Source organism: Gymnoscopelus microlampas (assembly GCF_963454915.1).
Source record: "Gymnoscopelus microlampas genome assembly, chromosome: 21".
Lineage (NCBI taxonomy): Eukaryota > Metazoa > Chordata > Actinopteri > Myctophiformes > Myctophidae > Gymnoscopelus > Gymnoscopelus microlampas.
In genome coordinates, this window is record NC_139958.1 from 5,233,930 (window position 1) to 5,252,735 (window position 18,806).

At 40.7% G+C, this 18,806-nt stretch overlaps 2 protein-coding genes across 5 annotated transcripts; both read left to right on the top strand.

Annotated features, from left to right (window-relative positions):
- The first annotated feature begins 3,165 nt into the window (after nucleotides 1-3,165).
- Nucleotides 3,166-11,323, top strand: LOC311038173 (E3 ubiquitin-protein ligase TRIM35-like). Of its 4 annotated transcripts, none has more exons than XM_084047549.1 (6): nucleotides 3,166-3,576; nucleotides 8,630-8,725; nucleotides 9,262-9,492; nucleotides 9,608-9,630; nucleotides 10,226-10,350; nucleotides 10,475-11,323. In XM_084047549.1, exons 1-6 carry the CDS (start codon nucleotides 3,172-3,174, stop codon nucleotides 10,945-10,947), a joined length of 1,353 nt encoding a protein of 450 aa, XP_083903675.1. In that variant the 5' UTR covers nucleotides 3,166-3,171; the 3' UTR covers nucleotides 10,948-11,323. The 4 variants fall into 4 exon arrangements, with proteins under 4 accessions (XP_083903675.1, XP_083903673.1, XP_083903676.1 ...); XM_084047547.1 differs by lacking the exons at nucleotides 8,630-8,725; nucleotides 9,262-9,492; nucleotides 9,608-9,630; nucleotides 10,226-10,350; nucleotides 10,475-11,323 and adding exons at nucleotides 3,665-3,760; nucleotides 4,200-4,430; nucleotides 4,543-4,565; nucleotides 4,654-4,778; nucleotides 5,292-6,272; XM_084047550.1 differs by lacking the exons at nucleotides 8,630-8,725; nucleotides 9,262-9,492; nucleotides 9,608-9,630; nucleotides 10,226-10,350; nucleotides 10,475-11,323 and adding exons at nucleotides 3,665-3,760; nucleotides 4,200-4,430; nucleotides 4,543-4,565; nucleotides 4,654-4,778; nucleotides 5,292-6,272 and having other exon boundaries at nucleotides 3,166-3,504.
- A 1,053-nt stretch (nucleotides 11,324-12,376) lies between these two features.
- Nucleotides 12,377-15,928, top strand: LOC311038174 (E3 ubiquitin-protein ligase TRIM35-like; the record flags this gene model as incomplete). Its single annotated transcript, XM_084047551.1, has 6 exons — nucleotides 12,377-13,033; nucleotides 14,359-14,454; nucleotides 14,768-14,998; nucleotides 15,095-15,117; nucleotides 15,201-15,325; nucleotides 15,450-15,928. The coding sequence occupies exons 1-6, from the start codon at nucleotides 12,638-12,640 to the stop codon at nucleotides 15,926-15,928; spliced, it is 1,350 nt and encodes a 449-aa protein (XP_083903677.1). The 5' UTR covers nucleotides 12,377-12,637.
- Between the last annotated feature and the right edge of the window lie 2,878 nt (nucleotides 15,929-18,806).

The window sequence follows — 18,806 nt, forward strand, 5'->3', positions numbered from 1 at the left end:
ATTTAGGAAAACGTTTATGGTCCCTTGTGGCTGTAGCTTTGTCAGCCCCACCCACACTTCTAATCAGAGGTGTAATGTAACTAAGTACATTTACTCAAGTACTGTACTTAAGTATTTTTACTTGACTGGAGTATTTCCAATTTTCAGTACTTTTACTCCACTACATCTCAGAGGCAAATATTGTACTTTTACTCTACTACAATTATTTGAAAACTTTAGTTACTTGGTAAATCATATATTAACCACTTAAGCCATGGCCATTTGAAAATAGCCAATCTACAGACTCAACGTGTCGCGAGCTTGTAGATCGGCTATTTTCAAAGGATTTCTATACATGTGGAAACAAGTGAAATGGGATATTGTGCATAATGAGTACTTACTTTTAGTACTCAAGTATATTTTGCACTTTTTCCATCACTGCTTCTAATTACCCCAATTGCAACAAAATGGACTCTTACCGGTCTGTGATGCCCACTACCTTCTAGGGAGTGTCTGCTCTGCTCATGCTGTTCCTTCTAGGTGAACAGGGTCGGGCAGTCTACCAGTTTGCTAATGACTCCTGGAGGCACTGGGCCCAGGTGCTCTCCAATGAGCCATTAGCAGATTGTTAGACTGCCCCACCCTGTTCACCTAGAAGGAACAGCATGAGCAGACCAGACACTCCCTATAAGGTAGTGGGCATCACAGGTCTAACTCAGAGAGTGTACATATGGTAACCAAATGGACCCTTGCATTGGTACACTGGTCTAAAAGGAACCAAATGGACCCGACCCTAACAGGTCCATTTGGTTCCAGTTGTACAGTCAGAGTTGATGCTAAGTTTAAGAACCATTGGTTTAGATGACACTATGAGCCATTGAAACAGAGTGTAGTTTGAAAGCGTTTCCTTCACTCTGTTATAAAATATAATGCCTCATTTTGTCCATTTCAAAATCATTAATTCACAGACTAGTTCCCCAAACTGAATTATTTTAAACAAAGCTGTTAAATGTTGGTGGTTAATAATAATGTTTAGTTACCTGCTTGCAAGTGTGGAGAGCTGCTGGAGTTCCAACTGAACCAAACCGACACCTGGACTCTGTCTCACACCTGAGCTCTATTTATACCTAATTATCACTGCTCACCACGCCTACAACACACACACACACACACACACACACACACACACACACACACACACACACACACACACACACACACACACACACACACACACACACACGACTATACTTGTGTGGACAACAGCATGACATCAGCATGCGGGGAAATGACACTTTTAATATGTTTTGCCATTTTTAACTGTGAGCTTAAAGCCGGGAAAAAGCTTATAGATCAGCTATTTTCCGGGCGAGGAGCATGGAAGCAGCCCGCTTCCTCCCTCACGCACTCTTTTAGCTCCGGTGGGAGAGGGAGGAGCTTGGAGGGAGCCCACCCCCAGAGGGAGGAGCTTAAGAAATGTTGATATTAGGTAAAGCATTTTCTTATTTATTTAACATTTGCCTTTTTGACCCTACAATATTAATTTGATTGAGACAATTGTTTATATGTTAATTTATGTTAGTGTTTTTATTCCATATCACCAGTTTCATTGCTGGTGACAGTATTTTTCTTTTCATCATCAGTTTGATTTGGTAGCTGTTTTGGTTGTGTGAGTTTTTGCTTTGTTTTAGTTGAGTTTTTAACCCCTAACCTTTGGATTAGAAACCCCTGTCTTATCCGTTGAGCCACGCTGGCATAAGAGATGCAATGGAGAATGTAATACTTAACCAACCTTTTAGAATTTAGATGGGATGGGAAGTGAAAGAGTGAAAACTGTTCTTGAGGGGTTTTGATCCCCAGACCGTCGGTTTACCAACCCCTGATTCATCTGTTGAGCCACACAGGCATTGAAGAAGTAATTTAGATTGTAATACTTAACCAACCTTTTAGAATGTAGATGGAGAGTGAAAAACATTCTTTTGGAGCTTTGAACCCTAAACCTTTAGTATAATTTATTAACTACTGATTTATCTGTTGAGCCAAACTGACATGGAGGATGCAATTGAGAATGTACTATTTAACCAACCTTTTCAAATGGAGAGTGAAAAACATTCTTCAGTTGATTTGAACCCTAAACCTTTGGTTTATGAACCGCCGATTTACCTCTTGTACCAAGCTGGCATGGTCTGGAGATACTACTGAGAATGTAATACTTATCCCACCTTTTAGAGTTTAGGTGGATAGTGAAAAATGTTCTTCAGGGGGTTTGAACCCCAAACCTTTAGTTTAAAAAAAAAACAGATTTATCTCTTGAGCCACACTGGCATTGAGCATACGAAGTGCTCTTCAGTGAAAGATTAGAGCCAGGTACAAAATGTTCCGCACCACAGAAGTGTGCATGACTTTTGAGACAACTAATTACTTAGCATTTAGATACAGAGTGGAGTTTACACGCAGAGTGACGATCTAAAAAATTACTTACAAAAAAATACTTCTGCAGTCTCTATTTTTCAAGTTCACTGTCTTATCTCCCACACCACATAAGAATTTAACCTATTTAGGCCTGAGGCTGATTCTAAAAACGTCTTCTTAAAAATAAAAAAAACGTCTTCTTAAAAATAAAAATAAAACGTCTTCTTAAAAATAAAAAAAACGTCTTCTAAATCCTCTCCAGTTTACAATGTATAATCTGACTAAACTTCCTAATGCAAAGTGGAGACTGTGGCCGTCCTTAGCGGCCAGTTGAAAAGTACAGCAAAATGAGAAATAATTAAACAAACTAGTAAGGTGCACACTCGCAGTGCATATCTCCTCCAGGGTGGGTTACCTAGTCAGGGGTTGCAGCCGTCAGGACACAGTAGACAGACATACAGAGAGTAGAAAACATAACCTCTGCTGTGTGCGTGTTTGTGTGTGTGTGTGTGTGTGTGTGTGTGTGTGTGTGTGTGTGTGTGTGTGTGTGTGTGTGTGTGTGTGTGTGTGTGTGTGTGTGGGGCACATGCACAGTTAAGCGTTAGTTTGTACTAACACCCTTTGGCCATCAGATTGCATCAGACTTGAGTAACTGGTGCAGTGAGAGTTGGTTCATAGTCGTACAGTATGTACAAGGAAGTACAAGTTCCTTGTACAGTATACAGGAAGAAGGGGACAGACCAGGAAGAGAACCAACGACAAAAGGCACAGGAGAACAAAATGGCAACCAGTCTGTCTCTTTCTGAGGTAGAATGCACATGTCCTGTGTGCTGTGACATCTTTAAGGATCCAGTTGTCTTGCTGTGTGGTCACAGCTTCTGTAAAGACTGTCTTCAGGACTGGTGGAGACAGAGCTCATTGAAGACATGTCCTGTCTGTAAGGAAGTGTTTGTAATGCGTCAACCACCACGTAATCTGGCACTGAAAAACCTCTCTGACAACTTGCGGCAAGAGAAAAGTCAGAGAGCCTCCACAGAACGCGAGGATCTCTGCAGGCTTCACAGTGAAATACTCAAGCTTTTCTGTGTGGATGATCAACAGCCCATCTGTGTGGTTTGTAGGGATTCAAAACAACATAAGACACATAACTGTGAGCCCCTCAGTGAAGCTGCACAGGACCATAAGGTGAGGGGTGTTTATTTGAAAATAGACCTTTTCATGTTTGTATCTTCAACCAATCCAATTAATGCAAGTGTACAATCGGTCATTGCAGACTAAACTCAGAACAACACAGAAGCACTTAAGAACCAAAGAGGCGACATGTGAACGGGTAAAAGCTGATTGTGACAAAATCGCAAGGCACATCAAGGTAAGTCACAGTAATAAAGTGAAGCCTATAGCTCAGTAACCCAATACTGTGTCGATTAGCAAAACATCATCAGTTAGGCTGCTCTGGATCTGAATTTAAGCTTAAGCTTAAGTCTAGCATTTACTGTTAATTGTTTGTGGGAACGTCTGAACTCTAAGACATGTGTGTGCGCAGAGAACGTGCCGCGAATAGCAGACCTCCAAGCTCACAGCGGTCGCATCCGCGACGCGGTTGTGAGCTTGTATGTCAGCTATTCTCAGCGCGCAATACCATTGTGCGATGAAGTTTATATGTCTCGCTGCCAACAACCAGCCAACACACAGGAGGAGGTTGAATGAACTGAAACCAATTTATGAATATGTAATGGAGACATCACATAATGTAACTATTGAATAGTTTCATTCACATGGTGACGTGGTCCTCGTCTCAACGGTTTCAGCTCCAGGCCCAGCAGACAGAGAAGATAATCAAAGAGGACTTTCAGAAAATGTACCGGTTCCTGCGAGCAGAGGAAGCCTCTAGGATCGATGCACTGCGGACGGACGAGAGGCAGAAAAGTCTCAGCATACAGATCCAGATCGACAATTTGAACTCAGAGATATCCTCCATCTCAAACACTCTCAAAATCATAGAAGAGCAGCTGATAGCTGAAGATGCCCCTTTCATGCTTGTAAACACTTTTATGTTTTATGAATGTTTTCTATTTATTCTTAAGCTGAGATTGGAATCCAAAATTGCCCAATAACAATTGTCCATTTGTAACCTTGTTTTCTCCTTCACAGAATTTCAAGACAACCTTTACGAGGTACTGTAAGGCTTGTCTCTGTTCCCTTTTATGCACCCAGAGCTTCTCCAGTTCTGTGCAGAACAGTAACTGTGAATATCCATTCCAGAGCCCAGGGCCAGGCCACGCTGCCTGATCCACACATTCCAACAGGAACCTTGATCGACGAGGCCAAACACCTGGGAAATGTTCAATTCAAGGCTCCACGCAAGATGAAGGGAATCATCCAATACCGTAAGCAGTGACTCAACTCATACAACACATTCCATGATTGTTACCTGAGTCAGATTCATCTCAGGTAGCCTATATGATTTGTATTGGCACTGTTATCTTTATTTAGCAATTAATCCATTAAGAGCTGAGGCCGATTCTAAAAATGTCTTCTAAAACTGTTTTCTGAAAAACGTATGTTGCTATGTCAGTGGTTCTCAAACGCTTTCATGTCAAAGACCCCCCAACATGATATGTATTTGGCCGTGGACCCCCATCTCAAAATATTTTATTCCAGGGACCTCCAAAAATAGGCTTTGAGTTAAAAATGTTTGCTTTAAAATACAGTATATATATTCAAAGATGTGCACACATTTTCAAGATTTAAAAAAAAATGCAGATGTACAAGTGGCACGAAGTGACACGCTATGAACTTGTAGATCTGCTATTTTTGAATAGCCAAAGGACCCCACTTTGAGAACCAATGTGCTATACAACATCTTAAATAACACAGATGCTTTCTCGGATTGAATGCAGGTCCCGTCATTCTAAACCCAAACACGGCCTACACATATGTGACTATATCAGAGGATTTATCCAGTGTGAAACGGAATAACGGAGGCGAGCCGGTCCCAGACGTCCCAGAGAGGGGGAACGGTGACCGCTGGTCTGTCCGTGGGTCTGAATGCATTTCCTCTGGGACACACAGCTGGGAGGTGGAGGTGGACGGGTACTGGGCTGCCGGCGTGATTACCGTAACTGGTGACGTGTGGGGCATTTACAAATACAGCTGCACAGACTGGCTCCATGAAATAACCCCCAAGGACGACTGGAAACTGGTAGCTAAACCGCCCGTCCTCAACAAAATCATGGTGCTGTTGGATTACGACCAAGGAGGGCTGTCCTTTTTTGACCTGGAAGGGAGAACACACATGCACACCATCACACACTCTTTCACTGAGCCTGTATTCCCATGCTTCAGGGAAAATGTGAAGATCCAGCCGGTTGAGTTTTAAATTCATTTTTGTTTTCTTCTCAGTACTAGATTTTATATGATATTGCAGGATTATTTGTATAACCTTCCCTGTATCAAGAAACAACATGAATATTGCACAAGGAATATTTCAGAAGGTTTCACAGCAGACTTTCTCCCGCTCTTTTCTTTAGTTTTTCGAGATTTTTCAGTGCATATAACCTTTTTTACTCTGTTATTTGTTTACTTTGTTAATGTTATATTCATTATTAATTGTTTATTATTATTTTTGATAATCCTTTCTGGTTTTATTTTGTAATGTGTTGATGTCACAGTGGTTTGGTAGGTATTGTATATTAAACACAAATGATGTCACAGAATGAATGGAGATTAAGGTTTAGAGAGAACCCAGGTCTGAATTATGAATTGGTGGTCTTCCACTCTGTGTTATATGGTTATCATTTTTGGACATGATTCTGCTTTCCTTGTTATCCTCAATCCGTGGTGAATGTTGTTGTTTTTACATAACTGTCCTGTTGAGTGAAACCTTGAACTAAAGGTGTAAGTTTCATGATGAATCAAATGAAGACAATTGAAAATCAGTTTGTATAAATCAGAAAACCTGATGAAGGTCAGTGCGACCGAAATGTTGTATTTCCATTAAAACTGTTTGGCTGTAAGTGAAGACGGTGTGCAGGATTTATTTTTTCATAAATCAGAAAAATAAATGTATTTCTATTTGACTTTTTAACCACTTAAACCCTCTTGGACTTTGTAAGCTGGAGCTGAGTTGGCTCTTTTTGCCAAAAATATATTATCTACCATCTTCAAATCCGTCTTCAAATCTTTGTGCCAAACATAGCCTATCTACAATCAACGCAGTGCAACGCCTTGTGAGCTTGTAGATCTCCTATTTTCACTATATTTGTAATAGGGCTTAAGAAGTGGTTCATTCATAATCAGTGTTGGGACTAATACTGTGACACCACTACTTTTTGCGGTAACTAGTAACGTAACTAGTTACTTTTTTCCAGTTCCATAACAGTTCCATTATAGTTGCTGACATTTTAATGGCCGCATTACTTGTTTCTTCATGTGAAAAGCGCCGACAACTTCAAAGGATTAAAGGTTCATTATGATCCGACTTCCACACTCACACTATAGACAGACAGACAGACAGACAGACAGACAGACAGACAGACAGACAGACAGAAAGGGTTGATGAAAACATAACCTCCGCCTATGGGTTTATACAGTGGCGGAACAACTGAAAGCCGGGCCGGGAGGCAGAGCACAGTGATCAGGCCCCCCCCGTGCCACCACGCACGCGCGCGCAGCGCGCGCGTGGGTGCACATCCCGCGCGCGAAGCGCGCGGAAAATTTTGCGGGTTTGGGTCGGGTCGGGTCACCTTTTGGGGGGCTTTTTGTCACTTTATTTCGGTTTTAGGGAGTGAAAATAAACCAACAACACGCAACATAACATTTCAATATTATTTTAATGATGATAATAATGCTTTAATTAAATGAGAGGCGGAGAGGCGCCGCGGAGAGGTCGCGGCCCCGGCCCGGTCGCGGCGACCGGGTCGGGGCCGCGACCCTGGAGGGCCCGGCCGGGCCCTCCAGGGTCGCGGGCCGGGAGGCGGCCGCCTCCCTTGCCTCCCCGGACGCTCCGCCACTGGGTTTATATAGGAAGGGGGCGTGTCTGATAAAATAGGGTTAGGACTTGGAATATCTAAATACTGAATGAAGCAATTTAAAAACTGTCTGGGGTGAAACACAAAAGCCAGAGTAGACGTTAAAAAGACCCCACTTGAAAGTGAAATATCCCTTTAAGTGGGTAGGCAGTACCTCTCTATGCTATGAGGAAGAAAAGAGAACACACTTCTCTGAAGACAGATCCTCTGCGTGTGTGTGTGTGTGTGTGTGTGCGTGCGTGCGTGCGTGCGTGCGTGCGTGCGTGCGTGCGTGCGCGCGCGCGCGAGCACGCGCGGGGTCAGTTGGCGGAATCAGGTTTCTTCAATGTCACGCCTTGTCTGCTCTGCTTGAACCCGCCTCCAGCTCTCAGTGATTGGAGGGGCTGGGGAACCAATGAAATGTAATGCTGCCCTCAGAAGGCATTCCAGACTAAAGTGACACGGTCTATTTCTGTTATGTTGTTGAAGACAGAAGTAAGTTTCATTCAAGGCAAGGGAAACTAGGACAGGTTATACTGTATAGGTTGCTTAATGCTATACAGTCTAACCAGTATACAGTATAATGTTATTGACAATCTGTAGTATTGAAGATAAACTCTAGATAAGCAAGCAAGACAGTCTTTGAAAGTAAAAGTAAGTTGGTGCTGTGAGAGTTCATAGTCATACTGTACAAGAAAGAAGAAGAGAAGCAACGACAAAAGGCACACGAGGAAATAATGGCATCCGAAATGTCTCTTTCTGAGGTAGAATGCACATGTCCTGTGTGCTGTGACATCTTTAAGGATCCAGTTGTCTTGCTGTGTGGTCACAGCTTCTGTAATGACTGTCTTCAGGAGTGGTGGAGACAGAGCTCAACCAAAACATGTCCTCTCTGTAAGGAAGTGTTTAAAATCCACCAACCACCACGTAATCTGGCACTGAGAAATCTCTCTGACAACTTGCGGCAAGAGAGAAGTCAGCAAGCTTCAACAGAGGCTGATCTCTGCAGTCTTCACAGTGAGAAATTCAAGCTTTTCTGTGTGGATGATCAACAGCCCATCTGTGTGGTTTGTAGGGATTCAAAACAACATAAGGCACATAACTGCGAGCCCATCAGTGAAGCTGCACAGGATCATAAGGTGAGGGGTGTTTATTTGAAAATAGACATTTGTTGAAGATTTATATCTTCAACAAATCCAATTAACGCAGATTACAATCTGTCATTGCAGACTAAACTTAGAACGGCACAGATGCACTTAAGAACTAAAGAGGCGACATTTAAACGGGTAAAAGGTGAATGTGATGACATCTCAAGGCACATCAAGGTAAGTCAGAGTAATGAAGTGAAGTCTAGCTCAGTAACCCAATATTGTGTTGAATCTGTGGATTAGCAAAACATCATCTGAATTTGAGTTTAAGTCTAGCAGCTACTTTTGTGGGAACTTTATGGGAACATCTGAACTCTACCTGTCATTTGTATCTCACATTGCTTCACCCCTCTTTCCTTTCACTCTATTCATATAAGCTCCACATACAGCAAACTCTTCACACATCCCTTTTTTTTGTTTGAAGGCATTGTCTTAACTAGTAAATTAATATGTATGAATGTCTAATATACATAATACATTTTAAAAAAATAATACCTATCTATCTCTCTTTTTCTCTCTCTATATATAAATATATTCACACACACACACACACACACACACACACACACACACACACACACACACACACACACACACACACACACACACACACACACACACACACACACACACACGCATCACATCACATTATTTAAGTATTGAATAGTTTCATTCACATGATGGTTATGTTGTCCTCATCTCAATGGTTTCAGCTCCAGGCCCAGCAGACAGAGAAGAGAATCAAAGAGGACTTTCAGAACATGTACCGGTTCCTGCGAGCAGAGGAAGCTTCTAGGATCGATGCACTGCGGACGGACGAGAGGCAGAAGAGTCAGAAGATACAGATCCAGATCGACAATTTGAACTCAGAGATCTCCTCGATCTCAAACACTCTCAAAATCATAGAAGAGCAGCTGATAGCTGAAGATGCCCATTTCATGCTTGTAAACACTTTTATTATGTTTTATGAATGTTTTATATGTATTCTTAAAATGAGATTGGAATCCAAAATGACCCAATGAGCATTTTCCATTTGTAACCTTGTTTTCTCCTTCACAGAATTTCAAGACGACCATTAAGAGGTAAGTCAGCAGGTGTAGTGCAAGTTAAGATCATTATCTGTTGCCCCTCATCTTCTGCTATTACTGTACAAAGGCATCATTCAACCTGTTTTTTCTTACCATACTGTCCATGCCTAACAGAAACAAACTTTACAGTATCACCCGTATTGCCTCCAAAATCATCGGACTTCCCACACCCACACTTGCTGATATGAACAATAAGGCCATCACACGCTTAGCACTTTCAATAACAAATGACACTGATCATCCCCTGTATCTCTGCTTTGACCTCATGCCATCTGGTCGGAGATACAGAACCTTAAAGTGGCAAAAGGTTCGAATTAGCAGGAGTTTTGTCCCCTCAGCCATCGTGGCATTAAACCAACTGCCCCGTCCATAGGAGGGTTCTCTGTGTACAGTGGGGACCTCATGTTTTTGTCTTTGTGATATGTTGTTTTTGTTGTTATGTTGTTTTTGTTGTTATTAACGAACAGACCTTGTGAAGTCAATTTTCCCCTTGGGGACAATAAACATTATCATTAGTCTCTGTTCCATTTGCTGCACTCAGAGCTTCTCCAGTTCTCTGTTGAATAGTAACTGTGAATATCCATTCCAGAGCCCAGGGCCAGGCCATGTTGCACGATCCACACATTCCAACAGGAACCTTGATCGACGAGGCCAAACACCTGGGAAATGTTCAATTCAAGGTGTGGAGCAAGATGAAGGGAATCATCGAATACCGTAAGCAATGACACAACTCATACAACACATTCCATGATCGTTACCTGAGTCAGATTAGTCTCAGGTAGCCTATGATTTGTGTTAGCACAGTTATTTGTATTTAACAATTAATATCTCCATGCAGGTCCTGTCATTCTAGACCCTAACAGCACATTTAGGACTATATCAGAGGATTTATCAAGTGTGAAACAGAGTGATAGATTTCAGCAGGTCCCAGACATCCCAGAGAGGAGGAATGGATTCCATTGGTCTGTCCGTGGATCTGAAGGGTTTTCTTCTGGGACACACAGCTGGAAGGTAGAGGTGGACGGTTACTGGGCTGCCGGGGTCACTACCGCAACTGGTGATGTGTGGGGTATTTTCAATTGTAGTTGTACAGACTGTGTCCATGAAATAACTCCCGGGCAGGACTCTAAATCGGTAGCTTCACCGCCTCTCCCCCAAAACATCATGGTGCTGCTAGACTATGACCAAGGAAAGCTGTCCTTTTATGATCTTCAAGGGAAAACACACTTACACACCATCACACACTCTTTCACCAAGCGGGTCTTCCCATGTTTTGAGGCAAATGTGAAAATCCTGCCGGTTGAGTTTTAAATACATTTTCCTTTCTTCTCAGTTCTAGATTAAACATGAAAAGGATTATTTGTACAACCTTCTCTGTATCAGGATTCAGGAAATAACATGAATATTGCAGAAGGAATATTTCAGAAGGTTTCACGGCAGCTTTTGTTTTTATTGCATATAATTTGGCTAATTTCTCTCTGGTCTAACATCTATATTTTTTAGTGCATATACAGTAACCTTTGTTGGCTCAATATTAATTGTATATTATATTTTTTGATAAACCTTTCTGGTTTTATTTTGTCATCATTATTATGTCACAGTGGTTTGATATGTATTGTATATTACACAAAAATTATGTCACAGATGTCAAAGTACAAGAGAGAACCCAGGTCTGAATTATTAATTGTTGGTCAGTATTTCAAACTGCATCTGTCTGCCTGTTTTTATGTACACTAGTTTGATATTATATTAATGACAATGTATATAATCTTCACCTGGTATTTTCTGCGTTGTTTTAGTAAAGGCTTTTTATTCATTATGTAATTTTCCTCTTTTTATTATTGAGGGCCCCTATCCTCATTTATCTTGGCTTTGTTGATTCAGTCGTATAGGCTACCACCAGTGGGGTACAAAGTACTCAAACACAGTACTTGAGTCAAAGTATAGATACTCCTGGTCAAATACTGTATTACTCAACTACAAGTGAAAGTTGCTCTGTCAAATTTGTACTTAAAGTATGGGAGTACTTGCTTTTAAAAAGTATTCAAAAGTACAAAGTCTTTTTAATATCAATTAACATTTAGACATTTTCCAAATAAATTGTACGATTTTCCGGAAATCTTACAGCTCGTAGTCACGATGCAATAACTTTTTTTTATTTTTTTATTTAAGACACCATACAAATACTGTATGAAGAAAACATACTTTGTCATCTTCTTTATTACTATTTTCATTTCTATATAAAATTCTAGATAATTTATTTGGAAAATGAAGAAAATAAAATGGGAATATAAAATAAAATAAACGTATTAGAAGGACAATATCAGTCACCAAAACTAAGGACGTGTGTTTTCAATTAATCTAATATGGTTAAAATGGAGTTTGAAGTTACAATGGGTTTAAATAGGAAGGGGCGTGTCTGATAAAAAACAAATATAAAATAGGGTTAAAATATCTAAATACTGACTCAAGCAACTTAAAAACTGTCTGGGGTGAAACACAAAAGCCAGAGTAGAGGTTAAAATTACCCCACACATGTTTGAAAGTGAAATGTCCCTTTAAGTGGGTAGGCAGTACCTCTATGCTGTGTGTGTGCGTGCGTGCGTGCGTGCGTGTGTGTGTGCGTGTGTGTGTGTCTGCTCTGCTCTGCTTGAACCCGCCTCCAGCTCTCATGGGCGGACGGGAGAACCAATGAAACGTATTGCTGCCCTCAGAAGGCTAGGTTTCATTTAGGCTGAAACAGACTATAGTGACACAGTCTCTTTTTGTTATGTTGCAGACAACAGTAAGTTTAATTCAAGGCAAGGAAAATAAGGACAGTTTATACAGTAGGTTGCTTAATGCTTATTCATGTTATTGACAATCTGTAGTATTGAATAGAAGCTCTAGATAAGCAAGCAAGACAGTCTTTGAAAGTGAAAGTAAGTTGGTGCTGTGAGAGTTCATTGTCATACTGTACAAGGAAGAATAGAAGCAACGACAAAAGGCACACAAGGAAATAATGGCATCCAGAACGTCTCTTTCTGAGGTAGAATGCACCTGCCCTGTGTGCTGTGACATCTTTAAGGATCCAGTTCTCTTGCTGTGTGGTCACAGTTTCTGTAAGGACTGTCTTCAGGAGTGGTGGAGACAGAGCTCATCCAAGACATGTCCTGTCTGTAAGGAACTGTTTGTAATGCGTCAACCACCCCGTAATCTGGCACTGAGAAATCTCTCTGACAACTTGCGACAAGAGAAAAGTCAGAAAGCTTCTACTGATCTCTGCAGGCTTCACAGTGAGAAATTCAAGCTTTTCTGTGTGGATGATCAACAGCCCATCTGTGTGGTTTGTAGGGATTCAAAACTACATAAGATACATACCTGTGAGCCCATCAGTGAAGCTGCACAGGATCGTAAGGTGAGCGGTAATTGATTTGAAAATAGACCTTTTCATGTTTGTATCTTCAACCAATCCATTTAATGTAACTTTGTAATATAAAGTACAATGGACCATAATTGAAACAATTTTTGTGTCCGCCAGGCCGAAAGGCACCCTGTCTGTCCGTCCGTGTGTGTGTCATTCTGTCTGTGGACAGCTAATCTCCGGCACCGCTGGCTTGATTGCAGTGAAACTGTGCACACATACTCCCTGGATGCCATTTCAGAACCTCTGCCCCAAATCTTTCACATGGGCCTGTTATAGCGCCACCAGGAGGACGCTCTTAGCAAAACATTTTTTTTTTACAGTACTCCTACAGATTTTGTACAAACATCACGCAAATCGGTACACAGTATCTCTATAGTTATTAAACAAAATACGTCATTCAGTTTCATATTCCATCCTGATTCGCTAAAAATGGCTTCCAAAGTTTGCAGGAGTGCTCCACTTTGAACAAAATGCCTCAAATCATGAACACAGCATGCAATATACATGAAATGTTGCACGCACATTCCCACCAGGCAGAGGAAGAAATGCCACTTGAAAGTTTTCAAATCAGCCTCATAGTGGCGCTATAACAGGCCGATTTGTGTTTTTACCTAACTGCACTGATCTGTGTAAAACTTTGTATGCACACTCCCTACAGGTCAAGGAAAAACCTATGCCCTACATTTTTCATATCTGCCTTTTATAGCGCCACCAAGAGGCCGACTTATGTAAACACATTTCTTTATATTACTGCTTCCCATTTCATCCAAGTTTCACGCAAATCAGTGCACATGATCTCTATAGTTATGTAATCAAGACGGGTCTGTTTGATATTTCATATTCCATCCTGATTGGCTAAGATTCACATCTAAAGTTTGCAGTAGTTGCTTGTTTTGAACAAAATGCCGCAAATCATGAACGCAGCGTCCGATTGCGGTCAAACCTTTCACGCACATTCACACAATGTTGAGGAACAAATGCCACCCTTTTACCATTCGCCTGTTATAGCGCCACCGGCAGGTCTAATTAAGCAAAACACATTTTTGGAACAAAATGCCTCAAATCATGAATACAGTGTCCGATTGCCGTGCAAGGCCTAAGAAGAAATGGCACCCTTTTCACATTGGCCTATTATAGCGCCACCAGGAGGCCAAAATAAACTACCTGACCTGGTGGAGACCTGTGCTCCGAGGACCACTTTTTCTAGTTGTGTTATCCTTTTAGCATAACCTTTGACTGCACTACCTGTACTGTTAACATACTTGTTAATTAAGTATTCAATCAATCAATGATGCAAGTTCAATCTGTCATTGCAGACTAAACTCAGAACAGCACAGATGCGCTTAAGAACCAAAGGGGCAACATTTAAACGGGTAAAAGGTGACTGTGATAAAATCGCTAGGCACATCCAGGTAAGTGACGAATTGAAGCTTAGCTCAGTAACCCAATATTGTGTCGAAGATTAGCAAAACATCATCAGTTATCATAACTTTTGTGGGAACATCTGAACTTTGTCATTTGTAATTTGTATCTCACATTGATCCACCCCTCTTTCCATTCCACTGTATTCATATGAGTTCCACATACAGCAAACTTTTCATACATAAAATGTTATTGTTTGAAGGCTTGGTCTTTACTAGTGAATTCATGAATATTTAATAGAGATATACATTACATTATGTGATGGTCATGATGGTTATGTTGTCCTCATCTCAATGGTTTCAGCTCCAGGCCCAGCAGACAGAGAAGAGAATCAAAGAGGACTTTCAGAACATGTACCGGTTCCTGCGAGCAGAGGAAGCCTCTAGGATCGATGCACTGCGGACAGACGAGAGGCAGAAGAGTCTCAGCATACAGATCCAGATCGACAATTTGAACTCAGAGATCTCCTCAATCTCAAACACTCTCAAAATCATAGAAGAGCAGCTGATAGCTGAAGATGCCCATTTCATGCTTGTAAACACTGTTTTATTCATGTTTTATGTTTATTCTTAAGCTAAAATTGGAATCCAAAATGACCCAATGAGCATTTTCCATGTTTTCTCTTCACAGAATTTCAAGATGACTATTAAGAGGTAAGTCAGCAGGTCTCTATTCCATTTTCTGCACTCAGAGCTTCTCCAGTTCTGTATTGAATAACTGTGAATATTCATTCCAGAGCCCAGGGCCAGGCCATGTTGCCTGATCCACACATTCCAACAGGAACTTTGATCAACGAGACCAAACACCTGGGAAATGTTCAGTTCCAGGTGTGGAACAAGATGAAGGGAATCATCCAATACCGTAAGCAATGACACAACTCATACAACACATTCTATGATTGTTACCTGAGTCAAATTAGTCTCAGGTAGCCTATGATTTGTATTGGCACAATTATTTGTATTTAACAATTAATATCTCCATGCAGGTCCTGTCATTCTAGACCCTAACACCGCCCACAAAGATGTGACTACATCAGAGGATTTATCAAGTGTGAAAAAGACTCATACAGCTCAGCAGGTCCCAGACATCCCAGAGAGGGGGATGGGACACTATTTGCATGGGTCTGTCCGTGGATCAAAAGGGATTTCCTCTGGGACACACAGCTGGGAAATAGAGGTAGATGGGAACTGGTATGCTGGTGTCACTGTAACTGGTGACATGTGGGGTATTTACAGATGTGTTTGTACAGATGTGCTGCGTGAAAAAACTCCTAAGGACTGCACCAAACAGGTAGCTGAACATCTCCCCAACAAAATCATGGTGCTGCTAGAGTATGACCAAGGACAGCTGTCATTTTATGACCTTCAAGGGAAAACACACTTACACACCATCACACACTCTTTCACTGAGCCTGTCTTCCCATATTTTGTTGCAAATGTGAAAATCCTGCCGGTTGAGTTTTAAATTGAGTATGATATTCAACAAAAAATGGTATCTATACCAGCAAACAACTTTTTTTTGAGCCATCGCTCAGGCTTCAAAAATAGATGACGTCCACGAATGCACTTCTATGTTTTTCTTTTTTTTCCCAAAACCTCCAACAGTCCTGTGCAGGCAGCCTACAGTGCAGGCCTGGAAAACTTATAATCTTAAATATCAAAAATAAAACCTTCAAACTAACAAATACTTAAGGCAAATGGAAAAACAACCCAGGTACTGCATAATAGGCTATAATAGGCTATAGGGCCACATGGCAGCTCTCTCCCACAGGCTGTTTTCAGATGCCTGCCCAAAGCTAACTGACAAAGTTGACCTGCAGCCTCCCTTTTTATAGGGTGTGTATCCTACCACAGGACAAATTCACAATTTGCAATCAATTTGCTCATCTACAAACAACCCATGTCTTAGGAGTCATCTAAACAATCAGAAAAAAATAGGTTGGACAGTACAACACAACAGATACAACACATGTTGGGCACCAATATATTCAAAAGACACTTAAAATGAGATAAGTCACACCAAACAAACTTCCAAGCCGGCTTGATGGTGATTAATTGTAGTCATCATTGCCAGACTGATCAAGTGGGATCACTCACAAGTTGATAAGTTGCTCCACGGTATCAACTTGTGAGTGATCCCACGTGATCAGTCTGGCAATGACGGGTGAGATTAATTGGAAGCAGTTGTGTGCATTTGTGACATAATGTAATGTCGCTTATCAGTGTCTATAGGGCACGGGCTGCCCTGTGACAGTTTTATTTTGTAATATTATTTATGTCACCATGATTTGATGTGTAGGCTACTTTACATTATACAAAATGTCATAGAATTAATGAAGATTACAAGGTTTTGATTATTATCTGTGGAGTTTCACTCTGACCACCTTGTGTTAAATAGTTAAAATTTTCTTATATGATTCAGCTTTCCTCAATCTGTTGCAAATGTTGTTTTTACATAACTGTCCTGATTCTGAAACCTGTATTGGTATTGTATTGTATATTGATTTGGAAAACCCAAATCTTTTCACCAAAAATAGCCGGATAGATTGTTGTTGTTTTTTTTTTAATGTATTTTTTACTAATGTTCCCCCCAGAATATTAATTGAGAGGTGATTGTGTATAGCGGGGGTCCTCAGAGTTTACTACAGGGGGGGCGCTAAAACTTTGTGTGATAGGAACTTTTTTTTTACACTAACCACTTCAAATAATCACTTCAACACTAGAACCCTACAAACTCACAAGTAGTTCGGCTATTTTCGGTAAAGACGTTTGGTGTAGAGGGAAAAAAAAGCAGACCAAGTACAGAGCCAAAGGTCAAGTTTACTTACTAAGTGTTGAGGGTTTAAGTTGTTAAAGGTCTGAAAATACACTGATGACAGTGCTGTCAAACAAGTCTATGAAGCCATATATGAAAAAGTTTAACAATTTTATACAATATGTAGTGGGGGTCCCTGCTTCATCTGTCTCTCAGGTAAGGGGTCCTTGGCCTTAAAAACCTTCAGGCCAAGTCACCTGGTGTATATTCTTCTGTCTATCTTTAACATCCTGGTACTGTCTGCTTTGGTCATGTTTTAATAAAGGCTTTTTATTATTCATTATGCCGTTTCATTTTTAACATCCTGGCATTGTTGATTCCGTCAGTATACACCAGTGGTGGCCATAGTACTCAATCCAAGTACTTGAGTCAAAGTATAGATACTCATGGTCAAATATTATTCAACTACAAGTGCTCTGTCAAATTTGTACTTGAGTACAAAGTACTGGAGTACAGGCTTTTAAAAATATAAATTACAAAGTACAATTTATTTTTAATATCAATGCATTGAAAATGTAGACATTTTCCAAATACATTTCCAGAAATCTTACACAACTATTAATAACAGTGAAAATATCAGATCCACACCTTGTGAGCTTGTAGATCTGCTATGTTCACTATATTTGTAATGGGGCTTAAGAAGTGGTTCATTCATAATGAACTTTTTCTCTTCCTGCCAAGTGAAAGTCATTAACATAAAAATACAAATACTCAAGTAAAGTACAGTACATAATTTACTAGTACAATACAAGTAAATGTACTTTGTACTGTCCACCATTCATCTTACCCCACTCTCCCTTCTACCTGTATCAGAATTGATTACACCCACAACCATGCCTGACCAGTGTGCCAAACCAACCAGCATCCCAACTGAAGATTATGTAACATTATGTGGCCTTTTATGGTCAAGTTGCTACTGCATCAAGTCCTGTGAGAGATGTAAAGACTGAACAACAAGTTCCCACTTCAATGACATGCATGCACTGAACTAGATAGCACCCACAATCAAAACGCATAAGGCATAAAGGGAAGTTCCACCGCACCTCAAGCCTAAATCAGGCTGATCCGGTGCATCTCAGGAGCAGACATATACAGTAGCTGAATAAAGAAGCTTCACTGGAGAAATAGAACATATTCGTCTGGTCATGACCTGACGAAGATGTAATAGACCTGTTCGATTTAAGAAAAAGGCTCCGATCATCCGAGTTGCTCCAGTGCCTTCTTTATTCAAAAACACAACACTTTGGAATGGAGAATATGGAATAATGCAGGACAGGATTTATATTTATATTTTAACTTGCATGTCATTTACATTCTGAGTGAATTTGGGGGAGTTGAGTGATGGATACCTACTTTATTGGCAATTATGGACCAGCAGCTCAGGTGCTGTATAATCACACCGGTTTATTGAAGCATTCGAAACTGTCCAATACATATTGAGACAGATATTTAGAGAATATTATCCACACGTACCTTCACCCAAGTTGTATCCATGATACAGAACAGTTTTAATTATTAAGTACTAGTG

Bases quoted from the DNA above. Each gene is read 5' to 3' on its own strand.
- LOC311038173 (XM_084047548.1), top strand. From the start codon at position 3,172: ATGGCAACCAGTCTGTCTCTTTCTGAGGTAGAATGCACATGTCCTGTG. The intron at 4,456-4,655 runs GTTTTCTATTTA...TCCATTCCAGAG, and splicing joins CACTTTTATGTTTTATGAAT to CCCAGGGCCAGGCCACGCTG. The intron at 4,779-5,291 runs GTAAGCAGTGAC...GATTGAATGCAG, and splicing joins GAAGGGAATCATCCAATACC to GTCCCGTCATTCTAAACCCA.